This window comes from Giraffa tippelskirchi, chromosome 10 (genome assembly GCF_054371585.1).
Source record: "Giraffa tippelskirchi isolate mGirTip1 chromosome 10, T2T-mGirTip1v1.2.pri, whole genome shotgun sequence".
NCBI lineage: Eukaryota > Metazoa > Chordata > Mammalia > Artiodactyla > Giraffidae > Giraffa > Giraffa tippelskirchi.
In genome coordinates this window covers 158,462,974-158,484,581 of record NC_137284.1, presented here as the reverse complement: position 1 = coordinate 158,484,581, position 21,608 = coordinate 158,462,974, and the positions used below count along the sequence as shown (strand labels likewise).

General features: G+C 47.8%; 1 protein-coding gene across 3 annotated transcripts in view; it reads right to left on the bottom strand.

Annotated features, from left to right (window-relative positions):
* The window catches only part of DPP6 (dipeptidyl peptidase like 6), a 774,296-nt gene that overhangs the window by 493,714 nt on the left and 258,974 nt on the right, over positions 1-21,608 (bottom strand). For 2 of the 3 annotated variants that reach the window (XM_081537116.1, XM_081537117.1), the window contains exon 1: positions 13,423-13,873. The exons of the other annotated variant lie outside the window; for it this stretch is intronic. In XM_081537116.1, coding sequence (XP_081393242.1) covers positions 13,423-13,479 — 57 coding nt within the window. In that variant the 5' untranslated portion in view covers positions 13,480-13,873. Of the gene's footprint in view, positions 1-13,422; positions 13,874-21,608 lie in introns of those variants that run through there. 3 annotated transcript variants of the gene reach the window in all.

Below are 21,608 nucleotides of genomic sequence, written 5' to 3'. Positions count from 1 at the left end.
AGCCTTATTTCCTCCTGTGCAAAACCCTACTACTGAATTAGGTGTCTGGATTGTTGCTCTGGGGCTCTGGTGACCTGTCCCAGGGTCACTAGGGCAGTGCTTTCATCTATTTTACATGTTGGATTTGTCTTATTTTCTTTGCAGAATAGGTTTCTGTTACTAAAGCAGAGGTCCAAAAATCACTGGGCAAGATGGTCTATAAAATGCCATAAAAGTCAAAATTCTATGATTTCCTAGAACAACACCTCTTGGAATGGACACAAACCCTCACCAAATGCTGAAAATCAGAAGAGCCACTCAAATATCATCGTTAATGCCAACACACACAGTAAGGGCTCATTCAGCAGCAGACTGAAATCTTCATTCTAAGAATAGTGTTCTGTGCTTAAAAAATGTTTTCCTCACAGCAATGGTGTGACTGGCATTATCTCCAAATGTGGAATTGAACCAGATTTGCCCAAGATCGCTCAGCTAGGAGGGGGAAGGGCTGGGAGGTGAAGTCAGAAGCATCCATATGTTCTCCCAACTGTCAGCAAAGAGGGCTATTGGCAATGACTATTCACACTGTCAAGGTGAAACGGCCAACCCCGGCCCCCCCATCCCACCCCTGTAATGAGCAGGTAAAATTAATGAAATGCATCAAAGGAGCTTCGAGGCATGCGCTTCAAAGTAAATTAAAGCTTTATGATTCGTAATGGCTGAAGAATTGATGCTTTTGAACTGTGGTGTTGGAGAAGACTCTTAAGAGTTCCTTGGACTGCAAGGAGATCCAACCAGTCCATCCTAAAGGAAATCAGTTCTGAATATTCATTGGAGGGACTGATGCTGAAGCTGAAACTCCAATCCTTTGGCCACCTGATGCGAAGAACTGACTCATTTGAAAAGACCGTGATGCTGGGAAAGATTCAAGGCAGGAGGAGAACGGGACGACAGAGGATGAGATGGTTGGATGGCACCACTGACTCGATGGACATGAGTGTGAGCAAGCTCCAGGAGTTGGCGATGGACAGGGAGGCCTGGCGTGCTGCAGTTCATGGGGTCACAAAGAGTCACACACGACTGAGTGGCTGAACTGAACTGAACTGAACTGATTTTAATGGCACAACAGCTTCTACCTGCCAAAGTTCTCTCACTGGTAATTGCATTCTCTGACTGTGTACCATATGACTTGGTACTGGGGGAATGGAAGGTTTATTTGTTTTTTCAGAATCAGAGCCAGAAATTCTAATCATCCCAAGTCTTAGACGTTTCTCAGGTTATTTCAAGAAATAGGACATATATGCATCTATCAATCTACATCCCTATCTATCTACTCGTGTGTGTGTGTAAATCATACGGCCTTAAAACACCCTGTTGCTTGCGAACCTGAGTTTTATTTGGGACATCACACACTCCTTTTGAGCTCTCTGAAAACTAGAATCCTACAGTGCCCTTTCCAGTCCCACAAAGTCAAGCCCAGATGACATAATTCCCCCACAAAGTGTAATTTTATGTCCAAGTCGCTGTTCCAGTTTCATATATTCCCCTCACATCCTGTTCTTTTATGCAGGATTCTGTCAATGTGAAGTTCAGTCTTCTTCTCTTTCTTTGAGAATGAGACTAACCCTCTGCTGCTTCCCATCCTTCCCAGGCCATCACGGCACTGCAACCCGCTTGTGTGGTTGCTGAAGAATTGATGCCTTTGAACCATGGTGCAAGAAAAGACTCTTGAGAGTCCCTTGAACAGCAAGGAGATCAGAGCAGTCAATCCTAAAGGAAATCAGTCCTGAATATTCATGGGAAGGACTGATGCTGAAGCTGAAGCTCCAATACTTTGGTCACCTGATGTGAAGAACTTGGAAAAGACCCTGATGCTGGGGAAGACTGAAGGCAGGAGGAGAAGGGGACGACAGAGGATGAGATGGTTGGATGGCATCACCGACTCGACGGACATGAGTCTGAGCAAATGGGGAGACGGAAGGACAGGAAAGCCCGGCGTGCTCCAGTCCATGGGGTCGCAAAGAGTCGGACACGACTGAGCGACTGAACAGCAGCATGTGAGCAGGTCGTGTTTCCCCAGATCGCCCCCAAGGCCCACAAAACACTCCACCTCCCCAGGTGGACCATTCCACCCCGCCCCCTGAGAATGCAGACCACACAGCTGGGAATGCCTCTCCTCTCCTGACCTCCAGCTGGTATGTCCAGCTCTCCTTTCCTCTACTCTGCCTCTTGACTCCAACTGTAGAGATGATCATACTAAGTGAAATAAGTCAGAAAGAGAAAGACAAATACCCCACGGTATCACTTATATGTGGAATCAAAAATGCAACATAAATGAACTTATCTATGAAACAGAAAGAGACTCACAGATACAGAGGACAGACTTGCGGTTGCCCAAGGGGAATGATGGATTGGGAGGCTGGGATTAGCAGATGCAAACTGGTATAGATAGAATGGATCAACAACAAGGTCCTACTGTATCGCAAGGGAACTATATCCAGCATCCTGTGATAAACCGTAATGGAAAAGAATACTTTTTAAAATGTATATAACTGAATCACTTTGCTGTACAGCAGAAATTAACACAATATTGTAAAGCAACAATACTTTAATAAAAAAATAAACAAAAACCTTCCTCCCATCCAACAGCTGTCTAATAAGTGGATGGGGTATTAGGCAGCTATTAAAATTTAAAATATGTTTACTTGACTCTCCCATCCAGGGATCCAACTTAAGACACATAGATAGTATCATAATTTTAGAATTTCCGGTGGGAACACTGTAACAACCTCAAACATTCTGACAAGAAAAATACAAATCTCCTACTCAAAATAGAGAAGGAAAGTTCTTTCATTCATTTTAGCACCTACATCACCACTATTCGAGGACATCTCTATTGCATATTTCCAGGAGACAAAAACAGGCATACATTTCAGATTTTGTGGTTTGATGACCATCTTTCCCTGGGCAAACCTACTACTTATGGGGTGGAATCTAGCCTTCCACGGACATGGACACTCATAATCGTCAAGAGGAAGCACATGAGTGAGTCAAACGACAGACCTTGGAAAATGTTCTGAAAGAGCTCCCTGCCCAACTTGGTTTCCCATTTTAATCACCAGACCGTGCTGGTGCCTTTTAGTTCACCATGTCCACCTCCACAGGGGCGTCAGACACAAATTTTTGAAAAGCCTGTGTTCCAAATTCACGGCTTAGCAGTTTGAGAAAATGCTAAGCGTCCTGTGTAGTTTCTGAGAAGAAAGCAGTTTTTCTCAAAATCAAGTAGGAGAAGCTAAAGCTCTCTAGACATTGATCAGATGCTAGTAAGGGAAGCTACACATCTCTAAAAATTGATCAGATACGATTCCCGGGTCGGGAAGATCCCCTGGAAAAGGAAATGGCAACTCACTCCAGTATTCTTGCCTGGAGAATCCCATAGCGTGGCCGGCTACAGTCCACGGGGTTGCAAGAGTCAGACACGACTTAGCGACTAAACCACCACCACCACCAGTAAGGAAATAAAATATACACTGTCATGGAAAATCCTATTATCAAGACTATTTTATCACTGGTGTGTTTTGTAAAGTTGCTGGTGGAGGGCTGCATTCCAGATCTTACAGCATCCGAGCCACCGGTGCTAAAAGCAGGCGGCCACCACCATGGAAGCTGGCCGAGGATAGTGACTCAATGTCCATGCTTATGGCCACTTTTCTCAAGAAGGGATTAACAGCAAATTTCAATTTCATTGCCATAAGCGCAACCTGGAACTGGAAGCTGAACCCAGCAACAGTATCTGCTATTTGGTCTTTGACTGGTGCAGCACCTGCTCCAGTGAAAACACAGACTTCACAGAACTGAAGGTAAGACATACACAATCCATCAGTGGTTGAAGGGGTGCCAAGACAGTCCTCACAGTGACCTCTCCCTACTTTTCCATGAATGACTGTGACTAAACACCATATTTTGTCTTGTATCAACTCTGCCATAGCTGTGTACCAGAAATTTCAACCATTAACAATTCAATTTGGTCTGATCACCAATAGCTATTGTTAAGTTTTTGTTTTTTTTTTAATTTTTATTTTACGTTGGCATATACTTGATTAGGGCTTCCCAGGTGGAGCAAACAGTAAAGAACCCGCCTGCCAATGCAGGAAACCTACGAGATATGTCTTCAATCCCTGGGCCGGGAAGATCTCCTGGACGAGGGCATGGCAACCCACTCCAGTATTCTTGCCTGGAGGATCCCATGGAAACAGGACCCTGACGGGCTACAGTCCATGGGGTCGCAGAGTCAGACACGACTGAAGCGATTAAGCACACACACCTGATTAACAATGTTGTGTTAGTTTCAGGTGTGCTGCAAAGTGATTCGGTCACACACGTGCATGTATCCATTCTTTTTCAGATTCTTTTGCCATTTAGGTTATTACAGACTATTGAGCAGCATTCTCTGTGCTATACGGTAGGTCCTAGTTGATTATCTATTTTAAATGTACACACTGCTATTGCTAAAATCATGGATGCTCTGAAGGAGGGTGACACATTATACCAATTTTACACATTTTTCAGTAATTGGATTTGTCTCAATCTTTCAGCAAGGCCAGGTGGAATGTAGCACATAAAAAAAGAATTTGATAAGAGTCAACTATGAACAAATACCGGTCCTTTATAGGTAGTGGGGGTGACTAAAGGCCTGTCGGGGACATGACAGTGAAGGGTTCTCAAGAGTAAAAGGCAGACGGGGAGGAGCATGGAGAAGAAACTTCCTGGACTTAACCACTTTCCCTGGGCTACTTAAAAAATCCTTCCCACCCTCCCTCTTTCATTTATTTCCCCACTTAAAGGAATACAAGATCCCTAAATTAGGAAGGAAATGTCAGTCTCATGAAGAATTACAACTAGTGAGATTTAGGCTGAAATTTCACCCAGACACGTGGTTATCTCCTCCTTTTGGCTTTAAGGCCACAAGGCATCCAGACGCAAATTTGAAATAAAGACATTTCAGTTCATTTCGTGTTTCCAACGGATGTCTGAAACAAGAATACACACCCTACACCTGTCTGATATTTTGAAAGCAAGGACTTCAAGCCACCATTGATCTCTAAAATCTTTTAGAGAATTGCTTCTTTACCCAGTTAAATTCTTGTCCTCAATTTTCAGGGCTCGATCACCGGACTCATCCAGTCTTGCCTTTCTCAACGAGAGAGGGTGAAAGATGTCTATTACAAAACCAAATCAGTTAATGCCAAAGACAGGCGTGGCTCATTTCCATAAAAAATAATAAAGCTACAATTCCCGATGAGCCGGAAACATGGTGAGTGTTCATTACTGAAAGTGGTGAGCATCTTTGCATTTTCGGCAGGCACGTTGGAGCTGAAGATGTTTTGGTGAAGGTGAACGGAAAGCATTTATCCAACCCTTTATGTCCCCCAGCTCTTCTCTGTGGAACACTGGGAAGTCCTGGCGAAGCTTTCCGTGGCAACTCCACTACTAAAGAGGAAGTGCAGGACCACGTTTCATGTGATACTTGTTGATAAAGTATAACACAGCGGACTGCGTTCCATGCAGGCAGAGTATTTTTCAGGAAGGAAAGTCAGTTGGTGTCCATCTGTTTTGAATTTGGGCTGTGGATACAGCCAATCTGGGGTGGTTTGGGTTTTCATGTAGTAGATTAAGTGACCAGAATACTACAAGAGCTCATCATCATACTTGGTGAAGTTCACAGGATACAAAATTAATACAGTCCCACTAATCAATGCATTTCTATACCATAACAATGAAAATTCAGAAAGAGAAATTAAGGAAACAACCCCATTTATCATTGCATCAAGAAGGACAGAATTCCTTTTCCTTCCTCAGGTAGGAAGGAAAGTTTTGAAAGAAAAGACCTGTACTCTCAAAACTGTAACACACTGATGAAAGAGACTGAAGATATCACAGAAAGATATAGCATGTTCTTGGATTGAAAGAATCAACATTGTTAAAATGAACATATTACCCAAGCCAATCTACAGATTCAATGAAATCCCTATCAAATCATCAGTGGCACTTTTCACAGAACTAGGACCAAGAAAAAGTTTTGTATTTATACAGAAACACAAAAGACCCTGAATAGTCAACGCAATCTTGAGAAAGAAAAAGGAAGCTAGAGGAACCAGGCTCCCTGACTTCAGAGTATATTATAAACCTACATTGATCAAAACAGTGTGGTACTGTCACAAACATAGCACAGAAAGCTCAGAAATAAAGCTATGCACCTAAGGCCAATTAATCCACGACAAAGGCGGCAAGAATATACAACGGAGAAAAGACCGTCTCTTCAATAAGTGGTGCTGGAAAAACTGGACACCTACATGAAAAAGAATGAAATTAGAACATTCTCTAACATCATGTACAAAAATAAACTCAAAGTGGATGAAAGGCCTAAATGTAAAACTGGAAATCATAAAACTCCTTGGGGAAACCATAGGCAAGAATGCTCTTTGACATACATCGCAGCAATATCTTTTTGGACTTCTTTTAATACAGCATGTGACTTCCATCCCAGAAGACTGGAAGCTACCTGTGGACACCAGGACACACAGATTACGGCTTTGCGCTGGTGTTTTCTTCATTGCTACGTTGGTCTCTCCAGCAATGAGACTATATATCCTTCCTCGGAGAAGAGCATCCCTCAACCCCCCTTCCTTGCCTCAAAAAGGGCACACTGCTGTCCCTCTGCTCCTTCAGCTCCAGGACGCACCCTGGCACCCCCAGGCGCTGAGCTCTTCTTCTGAACCTGCTTCTGCTTGGACACCCATGATTTCTCAATTTTACCCCCCAAATCCTTCACACATCAACCTGTTTTGCAGCCAAAGTGCTTCTCTCTCTCTCCCTGCCCTGGAAGCTCACAAATCCTACAGGTGTTTCCAGACAAACTTAAGAGCCTGGCATCCCTATCCTTCGCCAGTCCCTTCAAGTTTCCTTTCCATCCAGGGAGTCTTAGATAAGTTAGTCCATGGGCAGAACTGTGTATTTAAAAGCAGAGACATCACTTTGTCAACAAAGGTCCGTCTAGTCAAAGTTTTTCCAGTAGTCATGTATGGATACGATAGTTGGACCATAAAGAAAGGTGAGCGCTGAAGAACTGATGCTTTCAAACTGTGGTGCTGGAGAAGACTCTTGAGAGTCTCTTGGACTGCAGGGAGATCAAACTAGTCAATCCTAAAGAAAATCAACCCTGATTATTCATGGAAGGACTGACGCTGAAGCTGAAGCTCCAATCGTTTGCCCACCTGTTGCAAAGAGTCGACTCACTGGGAAAGATCCTAATGCTGGGAAAGATTGAGGGCAGGAGGAGAAGGGCAGCAGAGGATGCAATGGCTAGATAGCATCACCAACTCAATGGACGTAAGTTTGAGCAAACTCCAGGAGTCAGTGAAGGACAGAGGAGCCTGGTGTGCTGTAGTCCATGGGGTTGCAAAGGGTCGGACACGACTTAGCAACTGAACAACAGCAGCAACATGGGCAGAACAGAATTTGATGTATACTAGTGCAATTACTGCAATCACTGACACCTTCTGAGTCATGAAAGAACCATCTCTCCTACTAAGAAACTCTTAAGTAAGTCATGTTTGCACTTCCGAGCACTGAATCTTGATTTTCTGGTTCTTCTTCCCCCTCCTTCCCCCACCTCCTCCTCTTCTTTCTCTTCCTCTTCTCTTTCCTCCTCTTTTTAGTACTACATTTGCCTTCCCTGCAGTCGCCTCACATTGCCTCTTCTTTTAAGACAGTTACACAAAAGATTTAACTGTCATGATGGTCAAAGCCAGATCCTCTGTTTAAGTATCTCGTTCAACCACTGAAAGAGGCAGCAAGACCACATACAAAGCGCACTAGACCGGCAGGCCAAGTCATCCTCTGCGTGTCCTTGGGAAGGCCGCCCTCTCAAAAAAGTCTCGGCTCCATGCACTGTGTTTTGTTGATTCTTTATAAGCTTGTTTATTTGGCTGCACTGGGCACTGGTTGCAGCACAGGAGCTCGTCAATCTTGTTTGAAGCAGGCAGGATCTAACCTGACCAGGGATCAAACCTGGGCCCCCTTTCCTGGGAGTGTGGAGTCTTAGCCACTGGACCACCAGGGAAGTCCCTGCATGCCTGTTAATGCTCACTTTATAGTTGTTTGTAAAATTCTCTTCTGAAGTCAGAAAACACTTCTACAGTGCCATTATCCTTACAAATAATTAGATAATTTTTTTTTAGGTTTCAGTTCAGTTCAGTCGCTCAGTCATCTCCGACTCTTTTCGACCCCATGAATCGCAGCACGCCAGTCCTCCCTGTCCATCACCAACTGCTGGAGTCCACCCAAACCCATGTCCATCGAGTCGGTGACGCCATCCAGCCATCTCATCCTCTGTCGTCCCCTTTTCCTCCTGCCCCCAATCCTTCCCAGCATCGGGGTCTTTTCCAATGAGTCAACTCTTCACATCAGGTGGCCAAAGTATTGGAGTTTCAGCTTCAGCAACAGTCCTTCCAATGAACACTAAGGACTGATCTCCTTTAGGATGGACTGGTTGGATCTCCTTGCAGTCCAAGGGACTCTCAAGAGTCTTCTCCAACACCACAGTTCAAAAGCATCAATTCTTTGGTGCTCAGCTTTCTTGACAGTCCAACTCTCACCTCCATACATGACCACTGGAAAAACCATAGCCTTGACTAGACAGACCTTTGTTGGCAAAGTAATGTCTCTGCTTTTTAATATGCTGTCTAGGTTGGTCATAACTTTCCTTCCAAGGAGTAAGCGTCTTTTTATTTCATGGCTGCAATCACCATCTGAGGTGATTTTGGAGCCCCAAAATAAAGTCTGACACTGTTTCCATTGTTTCCCCATCTATTTCCCATGAAGTGATGGGACCAGATGCCATGATCTTAGTTTTCTGAATGTTGAGCTTTAAGCCAACTTTTTCACTCTCCTCTCTCACTTTCATCAAGAGGCTTTTTAGTTCCTCTTCACTTTCTGCCATAAGGGTGGTGTTTTTAGGTTTAGTCTTTTAAAATTCTTTACTGAGCCGAAATCCACTTAACGTGGAATGAACTATTTCGACAAGTACATTTGGGCGGTATTTAGTACACTCACAAAGCTGTCGACCATCACCTCTATTTCTAAGATTGTCATCAACACCAAAGAAAATTCCGGTTGCACTAGTGGTCACTCTCCATTACCAGCAGCCCCTAGTAACATCCCCAATCTAATCTAACCCATCAGTCAACACCAGATCCCAGGGCCCATCATCTACTAGGAGAAGAGACACATGGGGCCTACATATTAGACTTGGGCAGCTCAGAAAAAACTGAGAAGCAACAAAAATACCTGTCAGGGGCTTCCCTGGTGGCTCAGACGGTAAAGAATCTGCCTGCAGTGCAGGAGACTCGGGGTCCATCCTTGGGTCGGGAAGATCCCCCGGAGAAGGAAACGGCAACCCACTCACCTCTGTCAGGACTATCAGACCTACCGGTTTTCAGATCTAGGGAAGTTACTGAGGTGACCTCTTTGTTAACTTAGCAAAGAGCAAAAGATTCAGGTTTGTCCACAGAACACAGAATATTTCCATATGAAAAGAGATTTTGCTGAAGATCTTTAAAGAAAAGGGATATTTGCATTTATCGGTGAGATTCCTCAGCCAAAGAAGGTGGAAGGGATCACAGGATGCACTCTTCCAGCTCTGGGATTCTGTGATGCATGAGGCCTGCCTGTGTGTGCGCACGTGCGTGCGCATGGGTACGTATCCACACACATACAAATACAGAGTCTGCATCCCTCCTCACTGTGGGAGAAACAGTGTGTCCCGGTTGACTGGAATCATGGAGACTGAAGCCTCCTGTCTCCTCTGTCTCTTGGCAGCATCTGAGATGAGCACTTTTCAACTTTAAGCCATTTGACGTGAGGATAGTACAGTTTAAAAAGGGAGAGAAAGTACCTTAATTTAGTTCTCTAAGGTAGGATCTAGTTTGTGAGAATACGCTAAATCAAATTAGCCTCTGATTTCTCTACTTCACTTACTAAGCTAAGCTCTGGGTACATGTGAAGCAAGGGTGCTGGCCAGGGTGGATTCTGTTTTCACCAACAAGCCTCAGTAATACCTGACTGGCTTCAGAGCCAAGGGGTAGATTTAATGCCTTCAGCTTAAAAGATGAATGGTTTCCAAGCATTTCTGGGTTTTTTAATGCTTCATTTAAAAATAATTTTTAGCAACTTTAGAGAGAAGGGAAAACGGTTTTCTAGAAGTCTGTTTCCCATTTCACTCCAACAGGTGCATCATGCGTGTTCACTCAGTTGTGTCCAACTCTTGGCGACCCCATAGACTGTAGCCCGCCAGGCTCCTCTGTCCATGGGATTTCTCAGGCAAGAATACTGGAGCGGGTTGCCATTTTTCTCCTTCAGGGGATCTTTCTGACCCAGGGATTGAACTCGCATCTCCTGCATTGGCAGGTGGGTACTTTACTGCTGAGCCACCTGGGAGGCCTAAAATACGTCATACAGTTTCCTTAAAAAAAAAAAAAAAAAAAAAAAAAACTCCTCCCACATATTCATCATTTTATAGTACATATTTTAGAAAACAAATTGGAAAAACTCAGCAATCTCTAATTAACAGGTAAAATCAATTGATTTCATGTTATTTCTTGGATTTTTTTTTCATTAATCTGCAGTAATCCTCAGCATAAAAAAGCTAATTCCAGCTGCCACCCATGTGCCTGGCTCCCAACTACCAAGGCAGGTAAGAAACTGTAATACGTCTGTTAGCGTGCCGAGGACAAGGGGGCCGTCTATTGCAACAGCCAAAAATGTGTAAGCATCATGCCACATTAAATCCACATCCTTGGTAATGCTAAGAGTTTCAACCAGGAAGCAATGCTTGGTGATTTGAAGGCAGTCATGAAGTTACTACAATACAACACAATCAAAAGATCTCCAACCCAACATCAAACCACAAACCGGCATCTATCTCTTTCTCTCTCCTAAAATAAATTGGATCGTATTTCTCCCAGCCTGGGGAAGGGGCCATCCCCAAAGCATCACGAATTAAAAAGAAGAAAATGATATGAAGGAGTGGAGGAATCATTAAGAGCTCAGCAGTCAAAGCACAGAAACAGCTTAAATATCTTCTGAAAATTGACAGATAATGGAGGAAGAAGAAACAGTCTTCATGAACTAAGTATTTCATTTTCCTCTTTGTTTCTGGACTAGCAGTTAAGATTTTAACCAATGTCCCCTAAAGGTATGTTTATTGCATTTCACTTTAAAAGAAACCATTTTTTAACGTGGACCGTTTTAGAAGTCTTTTATTGAATTTCTTACAATATTGCTTCAGTTTTATATTTTGGGTTTTTGGCTATGAGGCATGTGAGATCTTAGTTCCCTGACTAGGGATCGAACCCATGCTCCCTGCATTGGAAGTCTTAACCACTGGTCCACCAGAGGAAGTTAGTGGGGTATTTATTTTAGAGGCAATATCTCCATCCTGCATCCTCATTTTACTTCTCCTCCCCTAACTCTGCCGCTGACCTTTTATTTATTGGACTGTGGGCTCTGGGAATTCTTCAGGGTCAAGGCGACGCCACTCTGAGAAGAGTGGAAAGGGCCCTCCCAACTGCCTGGGGTGAGACAAACTCTTCTGGATGTCCCACCAGCTCCCAGAAGCCAGGTCATGCAAGCTGAAGTCTTCCACAATTACATCATGTTCAAGTATAAGGAATTTCCCAAGATAAAAAGTATAACATCAAACAAGGGCTTATCCGTCCTCCCAGACCCACACCCTAATGAGCCATTTCCAGGATTCTGGCATGTGAGGGTATCAAGCAGAGTGAGAACAAAACTGAACAGGAACCATGGACCTTCTTTTACGTAACAGCCTGGGCTTCTGAGGGCCTGCCCTTGGGTTTAGACCCATGAATAGCAATGCACTGCCCCCTGGTCCGAGATGCTACCCCGATCCCTGCTAGAGCTGGAAGCCCAGGGCAGGTTTATTTTACAGCTAGTGAGGAGGAGTTCGGTAATAAGAGGAAGCGCCGTCAGTCTCCAGAGGTTAATTCAGGGTGGACATGTTACTTTATTGAACATATACCCCGGAAGAAGGCTTCGTTTGCCTTGTGTGAACCTGCGTCCATGCTACACTGAGCGTTAACCCTCACACAAGCTTGCCAACTGCATAGGTTTCTGAGATTTCCATGACAAAATCTCCTTCCCAGAAGAAACGAAACTGTACTTAAGTTCTGCCAATAAGATGGTCTCATTTTTAATGGAAAACTGCGATTTGAGGAAATGACCAAAAACATGCAGTTTGCACTATATACTAAATAGATCCACTGAATAGATCCAAAGTTGCCTTCGTAAGGTCTCTGAAGAGTTGACGATTGGACTGTCACACAGTGTCCCCCCAAAGAGGCTCTTTGCCTTTTCTGAACTCTAAAGGGGTCCCCTTTCTTTGCCCCAATCCTAACAAGTGATAGCAAACAACACCCCTAAAATACACAGGGAGACTCAGTTGGTACTGTGGATTCACCAAGCCTGAGCGAGCTGCTCAGGCTACGGGTGTCTCCCAGGATCTACTTTAATGATCTGCCCGACAAGAGCTAAGCACTGATTAAAAGATAAGAACCCTCAAGATCTTCTGAGAAGAGAATTACTCTTTAAGAGTTTGCGGGCTCCCCTTTATTCCTTGAGCCTCTGCAGACGCTGGGCCTCCTCACGGCAGGGTGAGCGGCTGTCCCCTGCCACCTGGGGACCAGTGCGGTCCTGGCCTCCCCTGCCAGCCCTTTAACAACTGCCACTTCCCAGCCGGGGCCCCTCTGGTCTTAACAGGAGCATCCTCTGACTTTTCCAGCTGGGAGAGTCTGCACCCTCTAAATGCCAGGATGAATAGCAGTGATCTGCTAGTACCTTCCAAAATACCTGGGGAGGGGGCAGGAGAAGGGGACACAGGTATCCAAAAAAAAGTCCTTTAAGTAGACCTGGCATGTCTTCTCTTGATTTGTGTTAGAAACAAAGCAAAGTCCTGTTAGAGAGTCATGAGCAGCTGAATTTGGGGAGAGGGCTGCGCTAGCCACTTCCTGCAGCCCCCCTCCACCCCACCTCCCCAGATTACAAAGTAGCCTAGCCGGCACCCTTCACAACTGACAGGCTACATTTGGCAGCTCTGACAGAGGCCTTTGTCCGCGGTCCCCACACATCAAGTTTACCTCTCCAGATGCTCCCTGAGCCCATGCATTATGGATGGACTAGGGATCCTTCAAAAATAGAAGCGGGGTGGGGAGGACAAAGGCAGTCCCCGCAGGCACAGTCGGGGCTCTTGATCTCACGAGCAGCCCAGGGGCTCAGGTGGCTACAGTCGTGCAAACAATCATTCAAGAGACCACCCCCCCCAACCTCTCTCTGCCTCGCGGGCACAGGCACCGAGCCCAGCCTTACCTGCTCCTGCTGTTGCACGGATTTCCCCGAAGCGTTGGGCTCCTTGGCTGTGGTCATGGTCCCCTGCTTCAGGGTGCACGCCGGCTCAGCGGCAGATGCGGTCTGAGCGGGAGGACTTCGGGGCCCCCAGAGTCCAGCCGGCCGGAGGACTGGGGCTTAGTCCATACTTCCCAAAGCCCACGGCTGCTGCTGGGGATTGGGGAGGGGGGGGCTGGCGGGTAGGGAGGGCGAGTGGGTACGGCCGCCTAGTTCGCTCTTTTAAATGCACAGAGCAGAAGCGGGGCGATGCTGCGGCTTCGCGGGGCTTCTGCAATTAGCAACAGCCTCTGCAATCGCCACAGAAACAACGACCACTGCTTAGCAACCGGGAAAGTGGCGGCGCGGTGCAGGAAGGGGACCCGAGTGATGCGCGCCGCTCCCGCCCGCCTCCCGCGGTGCACGGCGCATGCTCGGGGCCGGCGGCGGGGCGGGGAGGGGGCTGGGGAGGGGGCGCCGGCGGGGGAGGGGAGGGGAGGGGAGGGGAGGGGAGGGGAGCGGGGAGGGGCCGCCGGCGGGGGAGGGGAGGGGAGCAGGGAGGGGGCGCCGGCCCGGCCCGGCCCTGCTCCGGGTCTTGTTGCCCGGTCTTGTGCAGGTGGCCAGACCTGCGCCCCCCGGGCACCGGGGCGCGCGCGAAGGGGCCACGCGGCGAGGGGCTGTGTTTGTCCCTCTGCCAAGCGCAGGGCCTCTTGAGGAGCAAAGATGCCCCCGGGCATCAAAGAATGGCTTCTTTTCTGTTTGCCTGGTGGGTTTTTTCCAGCCCCCCCCCCCGCCGACCCCCCCCCAGGAACAGCAGGCATGGCGATTTTGGCCTTTCTTTTCCTTAAAATTCAGAAAACTTAACTATGGTCTGTCTTTTTAACTCAAGGAATCGTCTGTTTTCTCTGTGAAAATCAACCAGGACCTCAAGGGTGTCTGATGGTTAAAAGAAGGAAAAAAAAAAGGAAAGAAGCCGATGGGTGACCTTATAGGAACTCAAGGGCTCCCTTCTCTGTCCTGAGCTCAAGGAGAGAGAGGGACAGGGGTGGCCCACCCGCTCTCGGGCCTCATGTCCTTGAGCTTGGTCCTGACCCTGGGCACACCGCACCCGCTGGGCCGCTGCCCCTGGGCGGACCCAGTGGCTGGTGGAGGAGAAACGCCCTGTGGGGACTCTGATCGCGCTGAGCTGGTGGCCTGCAGGTAGGGACACCTGTGCTTTCCAGCAACCTGGGCCACGCCGACGCCCAGAGGTTTTTGCTGCCCCCATGTGTGACGGCCCGCCTCCCAGCCTGGAGCCTCTGCTGCCTGTGGGAGGGTGGCCATCACCCCCCCAGACCTGAGGAAGTGCTTTCCCTGGGCTCCAGACGGTCCTGCCTTTGCCCCTGTGAAGCCAGTGCAGTGTCTTGCAAAGAGAAGGCAGATTAGACCCGTATCCAGTTGAAGGTTTTAATAGAAGACTCCCTTTGTCCTGCTCCTTCCCTGACCCCTGACCCCAGTGTTTCTATAGGAACAGACGCACCAGTGAGATCCAAGGCCCCGTGTCCTTCCCTGGAGTGGACGGTCGAGTCCTGATCCTGCAGGGTCGTGGGCCCACCCCTCAAGCACAGCCTGAAATTTGGCTCTAAGCGTTTACTTGGCACCGATTCCAGAAGGTCAGGATGGGCAGCTAGGAGCTTGGCTGGCTCGGCCGAGAGTACGAAAACGGAAAAGCCCCACGTGAGAGCTGTGTCTCAGCCTGGTTCCTGTTGTGTCTGTCTTTCATGTAGACATCGCTTTGCAGGGAGGGGGGGTTCCGGGTGGGGACGGCAGTGGTGAGTTCCCAGCGGGTCACACCCAGGGCGTCCGGAACCCAGGGTATCGCCGGTGTGGGCTGCGGACAGCGTGCCAGGCCACACAGACCCTCAGGGGGGTGGTTGCTCTGGAGGGAAAGGGGCGGTCACTGTGGTGTGAGGTCCCCAAGCAAACCTGCTGTCGAGGCCACAGCAGCCAAGACTCAGAAGGGAGGCCTGGGGAGCAGGGGGAGCAGCACCCCCTGCCCTAACACAGCTGGACCTCGGTGGCCCCGGGGGCACCCCGATGATGGGTGAGGCCAGCAGCCCTTGCGGCAGAATGATTCACCCCTGAGCATCTCAGAACCGGTCTGTTCTCTCGGGTTCCCTTGTATATCGGAACCCCTGGGATGGGTCACATCTTAAAACCACCAGCAGTTCACGTCTCTGAGAGCATCCACCGCTGACTCACAGGGGCCATGAACGCCACCGAGCACCACTGTCCGAGCACAGGGACGAGAGCCAGGGGAGGGAGAAGGCAGAAGGTTCCCAGGGCCCTGGGTCTAACCGAGTGGGTGGTACCCCAGGCCGCTCAGCTGTGTCTGCTGGGCAAGGGCGTGAAACCCTCAGGGCACTTCTATTTCACTCCTCAGTAAAGACCGTAAATGTGATTTTATATCTAAAATGAATATGGATATCATGCAAAGTTCACACACATTTGTAAGATTATACCTGACCCTTCAAAGGAGTCTCCTGCAGGCCCCACAGAGTCAGATCTCTTGGAGCTGCACCCCCACCAACACACACACACACACACCCCTCCTGCAACTGCTCCGTCTTCACGAGCCGATGGGAGGAAAAGCTCTCAAGTGGCTGGTGGGGACAGGCCAGGTGGTGCCGCTCAGAACCTTTCCGTGGGCTTTTCTGGTACCAGGTGCCCAGAGCCCAACTTTTCAGCATACTTGACTTGGACCGCTTTTAAGAGAGAAAGGGCAGGGCTTCCAGCCGAGCCAGATGACACGGGTGAACCCAGAGGACGTTTCGCTGAGTGAAGTGAGCCGGTCCCAGAAGTACGAATACTGCGTAACTCCACGGCTATAGAGGAGTCTAAAATAGATTCACAGAAGCAGACAGTGGAGTGGTTCTGCCAGCGGGTGGGGCGTGGGGGGCAGCAGAAGCAGGGAGTGGCCGTGCCATGTTTATAAAACTTCTATTCTCCCAGATGAAAAGGTTCTAGAGCTGCCGTAAACATCTGCTTCTGGTTAACAACCATGCATCGTATACTGACAAATCTGTTACCTGAAATACGTCAGAGAAAAACAAGCACCGTGTCATTTCAGTCATAGGTGGAGGACGGCAAACAGACAAAAATACATCAACACAAAATCACACAGTGACCACGAACAGAGAGGTGATTACCGGGCGGGAAGGGGAGGGGGGGAGATGTGTTCAAGAGGGTCGAGTGGACGGATGGAGACAGTTTCTGGTGGTGAGCACACTGCAGGGGGCACAGAAGTCCAAACACGTTGCCCACAGGAAACATGCCATATTACAAGCCCATGTCATTGCACCTCAGTAAAGATAAATCTATTGGGATTAACAGACGCACAGTACTATATTTAAAGTAGGTAGCCAATAAGGACCTACCAGACAGCACAGGGGACTCCACGTAATCTTTTGTAATACTCTGTAAGGGGAAAGATGGCATCACCGACTCGGTGGACATGCGTTTGAGCAAGCTCCAAGAGTTGGCGATGGACAGGGAGGCCTGGCGTGCTGCAGTCCATGGGGTCGCAAAGAGTCGGACGCGACTTGAGTGACTGAACTGAAGTGAACTGATAAGGGAAAAGACTGAAAAAATAGATATAGAGGTATGTGTGACTGAAATGCCATTGTTCACCTGGAACTAATACTAATGGCTCAGTGGTAAAGAATCCACCTGCCAAGCAGGAGATACGGGTTCGAATCCTGGGTTGGGAAGATCCCCTGGAGAAGGAAAGGGCTACCCACTCCAGTATTCTTGCCTGGGAAATTTCATGGACAGAGGGGTCTGGCGGGCTGCAGTCCGTGGGGTCACAGAGAGTCAGACGTGACTTAGTGACTAAACAAAAATCAACTATACTCCCAAAACCATCACAATATTGCAGTATTGTAAACTAATTATCCTTTAATCATAAAAAAAAAAGTTATGGCAAAAACCATCACAATATTGTAAAGTTAATTACCCTCTAATTAAAAAAAAAAACTACATTCCAATTAAAAAGATAACAATAAAAATATATCTAAAAAAATGTCTGCTCAAAGGGTAGATCTCTTTAAGGGAGAGAAAGGGCTGCGTTTTATCCATGTTTTAAAATTCATCAGTATCCCTCTAGAACAAAAGCACGATGCCCAAGTTTAACCTTCAAGCTAAAGTCTGTCCTACGTACTTCTTTCCAAGCCTTAGTGCCTGCCTCAACAAGCATTAAGTTTCTAGCATCCGTCCTTAGCAAAGGGACAAGGTCAAGGCTTACTTGCCTCAGAATACCTGCAGTGACAATGGCCACTTGGGGCTGCCCTGTGCTGGGCACCCAAGCCCAGCATGTCTGGGAGGCAGGCCCTGCGATTGCCACATTTTACGAAAGGAAATTGACATTTTGAGAATTTAAATATTATACCCATAGTTACCCAGCAAGGAAGTGCCCAGCCTAAACTTGAGCAGGCCAGGCCCAGGGCTACCGTACTGCACTGCCTCGAAATGCTTGCAGAGCAGGAGATGGAAGATAATTAACTAGTCTATGTCAGGAAGGACACTGAGCACTGGACACCAGTTATCCTAAGTGATCCTTAAAAGCCTCTTAGACACACATGGCATTAACTCGCTCGGGCAGCCAGGACAGAGCACCACGCGAAGCCCAGGCTCACAGCATTGGCGCCCTCTGAGGCCCCTGTCCTTGCTGGTTCTTCTGTGTGTGCCCGACCTGCTCTTCATACAGGACACCAGTCATGTGGGATTAGGGGTCCGCCCGGTGACCTCACTTTATGTTAATCAGCCTTATAAAGCCCATGTCTTCAGACACAGTCCCATTCTGAGGTCCCGGGGTTGCGATTTCAATGTATAAATAAGGAGGTACACAGTTCAGCCCCTGATGTTTATTGTGAGCCCATTTCACTGATGAGGAAACGGAGGCTTGAAACGATTCCGCAGTCTTTCCAAAGCCCACACAGTCAGTAAGAACCAGCAGAGTTACTCCAAACAAGAGTAAGGCGCCTGACCAGCCCCCGCCCCCACCCCGGTATCTGCAAAGCGGCAGGCAGCTCAAGGGTCTGCCCTAATGGCCCACTCTGGGCACGTCCCTCCTCGGGGTCCGGGGAGGATACAAGCGGTACAGACTAGCCCTTCTCAGGGGAACCTTGCCGAGGAGGGCAGAGGGCAGCCGGTGTAAGCAGAGCCTCCTCCCGCAGCACAGAGCACGGGCCACAGCGACACCTGCTTCTTGACCCGCCGCCTCTTCCCTGTGCTTGCTGGACACAGGCAGCTGAGCCTGGCAGAGCGCGGCAGCCCGCCGGCCAAGGAGGCCGCCGCCAGCTGCTCGCCCTGCCATGTTACCCACCTCCCTCTCCCACTGGCCCGGTCGCCTGGCACTACCAGAAACCTCTGAGATCCCGCAGGCAGGCTCCCCGCGTGGGCCCAGGGCCCCGCAGGCCCGAGCAGGTGCACCGGGCTGGCGGCCTGGTCACGTGGGCGCCATGCAGCCTTCAGCCTCCTCTCCCTCCAGTGTGTCCAGGAGGGGCGGCTGGCAGGGGCTCAGCTGATTAGGTCTGCATGCGCATGTGCAGCCCTGGGTCCTGATGCAGCCCCAGGCCGTTCTCACTCCGCCCATCTCCACTCACTTTGCCCCGAGCAGCCGATCGGCTGAAACGGCTTTGCCTCACGACTGGCTCCATCAGCCAGTCTTTACCAAGCACCTACTATGTGCCAACGGCAACAACACCGACAAGAAGCAGGCACGTTAGCTGCCTTGTTGCTGCTGTAAGGGGTCAAGATGGCCTTAGAGTAGGATTCCTGAAGATCTTGAATTTTTTTTTTTTTTTTTTTTTAGCATTAACCATCGGCAAGAGAAACCAATTCTAACTTACAGTTCCCTGAAAATAAAAGTGAATATGGGCAGCAAGGTAAGATTCCCTGGAGAGTCCCGTCAGGATCCAAAGAAGTAAGTTTAGAAAAAGAGCTTATATAGATACATACTGAAAATTACCACTAGGGAGGAGACGTGGATAAGTTTCCTGAAGACTGGATTTCTCCAGAGAAACAGAACCAATAGGATGTGTGTGTGTGTGTGTGTGTGTGTGTGTGTGTGTGTGTGTGTACATAAAGAAAGAAGAAACTAAAGTCGCTCAGTCGTGACCGACTCTTTGTGACCCCATGGACTATAGCCCACCAGGCTCCTCTGTCCATGGGATTTTCCAGGCAAGAGTTCTGGAGTGGGTTGCCATTCCCTTCTCCAGAGGATCTTCTGGACCCAGGGATCGAACCCGGATCTCCCTCATTGTAGGCAGACGCTTTACCATCTGAGCCACCAGGGACAGAATCCAAACATGTGTATACATATACATATGCATATACATATGCATATACACATGCATATGCATATACATATATGAGAGAGATTGGTTATGTTTTTTTGGCTGTGTTGGGTCTTAGTTTTGGCATGCTGGCTTAATTGCCCCCATGGCATTAGGATCTTAGCTCTCTGACCAGGGATTGAACCCATGTCCCTTGCATTGGAAGGCAGATTCTTAACCACCGGACAATCTGAGAAGTCCCAAGATTGGTTATTTTTAGGAATGTAGGGAATTGGCTCATTTGACTGTGGAGGCTTGCTAATCTGAAATCTGCAGGGTAGGACTGTGCAGGCCAGCAGGCTGGAAACCCAGGGAAAAGGCCATCTGGAGGTAGAATTCCATCTTCCTTTGGGGAGGTTGGTCTCTTTTCTCTTAAAGCCTTCAACTGATTGGACAGAGCCTACCCACACTACGGAGGGTAATATGCTTTACTCAGAAGTCCACTGAATTAAATGTTAATCACATTAAAAAGCACCAGTCCTCCACAGCAACATCTAGGTGACCAAAAGCTGGTACCATGGGCCAGCTGCATTGACACATAAAATCAACCATGACAGGCAGTAAATAGAAGTGACTGGTAAAACATTCGTTGAGGTGAATATCCCTAATTTACTAATACTGTTCTTCTCCTCTCCCCTTTTCCCATCTTTCTACCTGAAATGTTTGCTACAGTTTTGAATCATGAAATCCAGACCGTTCATGGGAGAAAACAGAAAAGCCATCAGATTCGGGAGCTTCTTACCTCCAAATTTTTTCTACAGGAGACAGAAAGAGACCTCTCTTACATAAGCACCATGACTTGGGTTTTCTGTCATGCACAACCAAGATGAGTGCGAACAAATACAGGACAAATCCCTCTTCTGTCTTCTCTTTTTATTACTCCTAACAGTCTTGCTAAGAGTATCCCCCTAAAATTGCAGCCAATTAGGAAGAAACAGGAGCTGATCTTATCTATTTATTTATTTGGCCACATTGTGTGGCTTGTGGGATCTTACTTCCCTGACCAGGGATCAAATCCACATCCCCTGAAGTGGAAGCATGGAGTCTTAACCCCTGGGCTGCCAGGGGAGTCTCTGATCCATCTTAAGAGACCTGATAGATGTATGTTGATTTCTAGATGTAGCAAATAAGTGAGCTTCTAAGTCAGGTCCCCCTGAGTCAAACCTGATCCACTTCTTATTTTATAAATAAAGTTTTACTGGAACACAGCTGAGCCCATTCACTCACACATTGTCTAATGAATGCTTTTGCACTTTAGTGGCAGAGTTGAACTTGTGACAAAGGCCATGTGACCTGTAAGGTATAACATTATTATCTGATGCTTTACAGAAAAAGTTTGCAGACCCCAGATCTAGAGTGACCCTGTTACTTGTCAATTACAGTTATGTGCCCTCACTCAGAATCACAAAATCAATAGAAAAAAAGTTGTATCCAAGTAGACCATTCCTCCCATTCCCTAAAAGGAAAGACCATGGGGAAAATATCCTAACAGTTTTTTGCCATCAGCCTCCTGTCTTCACAGGAGGACAAATGTTTCCACACAGTTCCTCTCTCGCACTGTTTTCAGAGTGTCTCATTTCTTGTAGGGAGACTGAGACTTGACCTGTGACCTGTCACACACCCTTGCCTGTGTACATCCTGACAGCGTCCTCTCCGAAGGCCACAGCAGACCCACGGAATGAAGTTCATTGGCCTGGAAGCAGGAATCTCCCATGGATCTGGGAATACTGAAAGCATTCAAATGGTTTGCAAAATCCATACCTCCATCACCTACAGTAAGTGCTTGATACTGTTTGT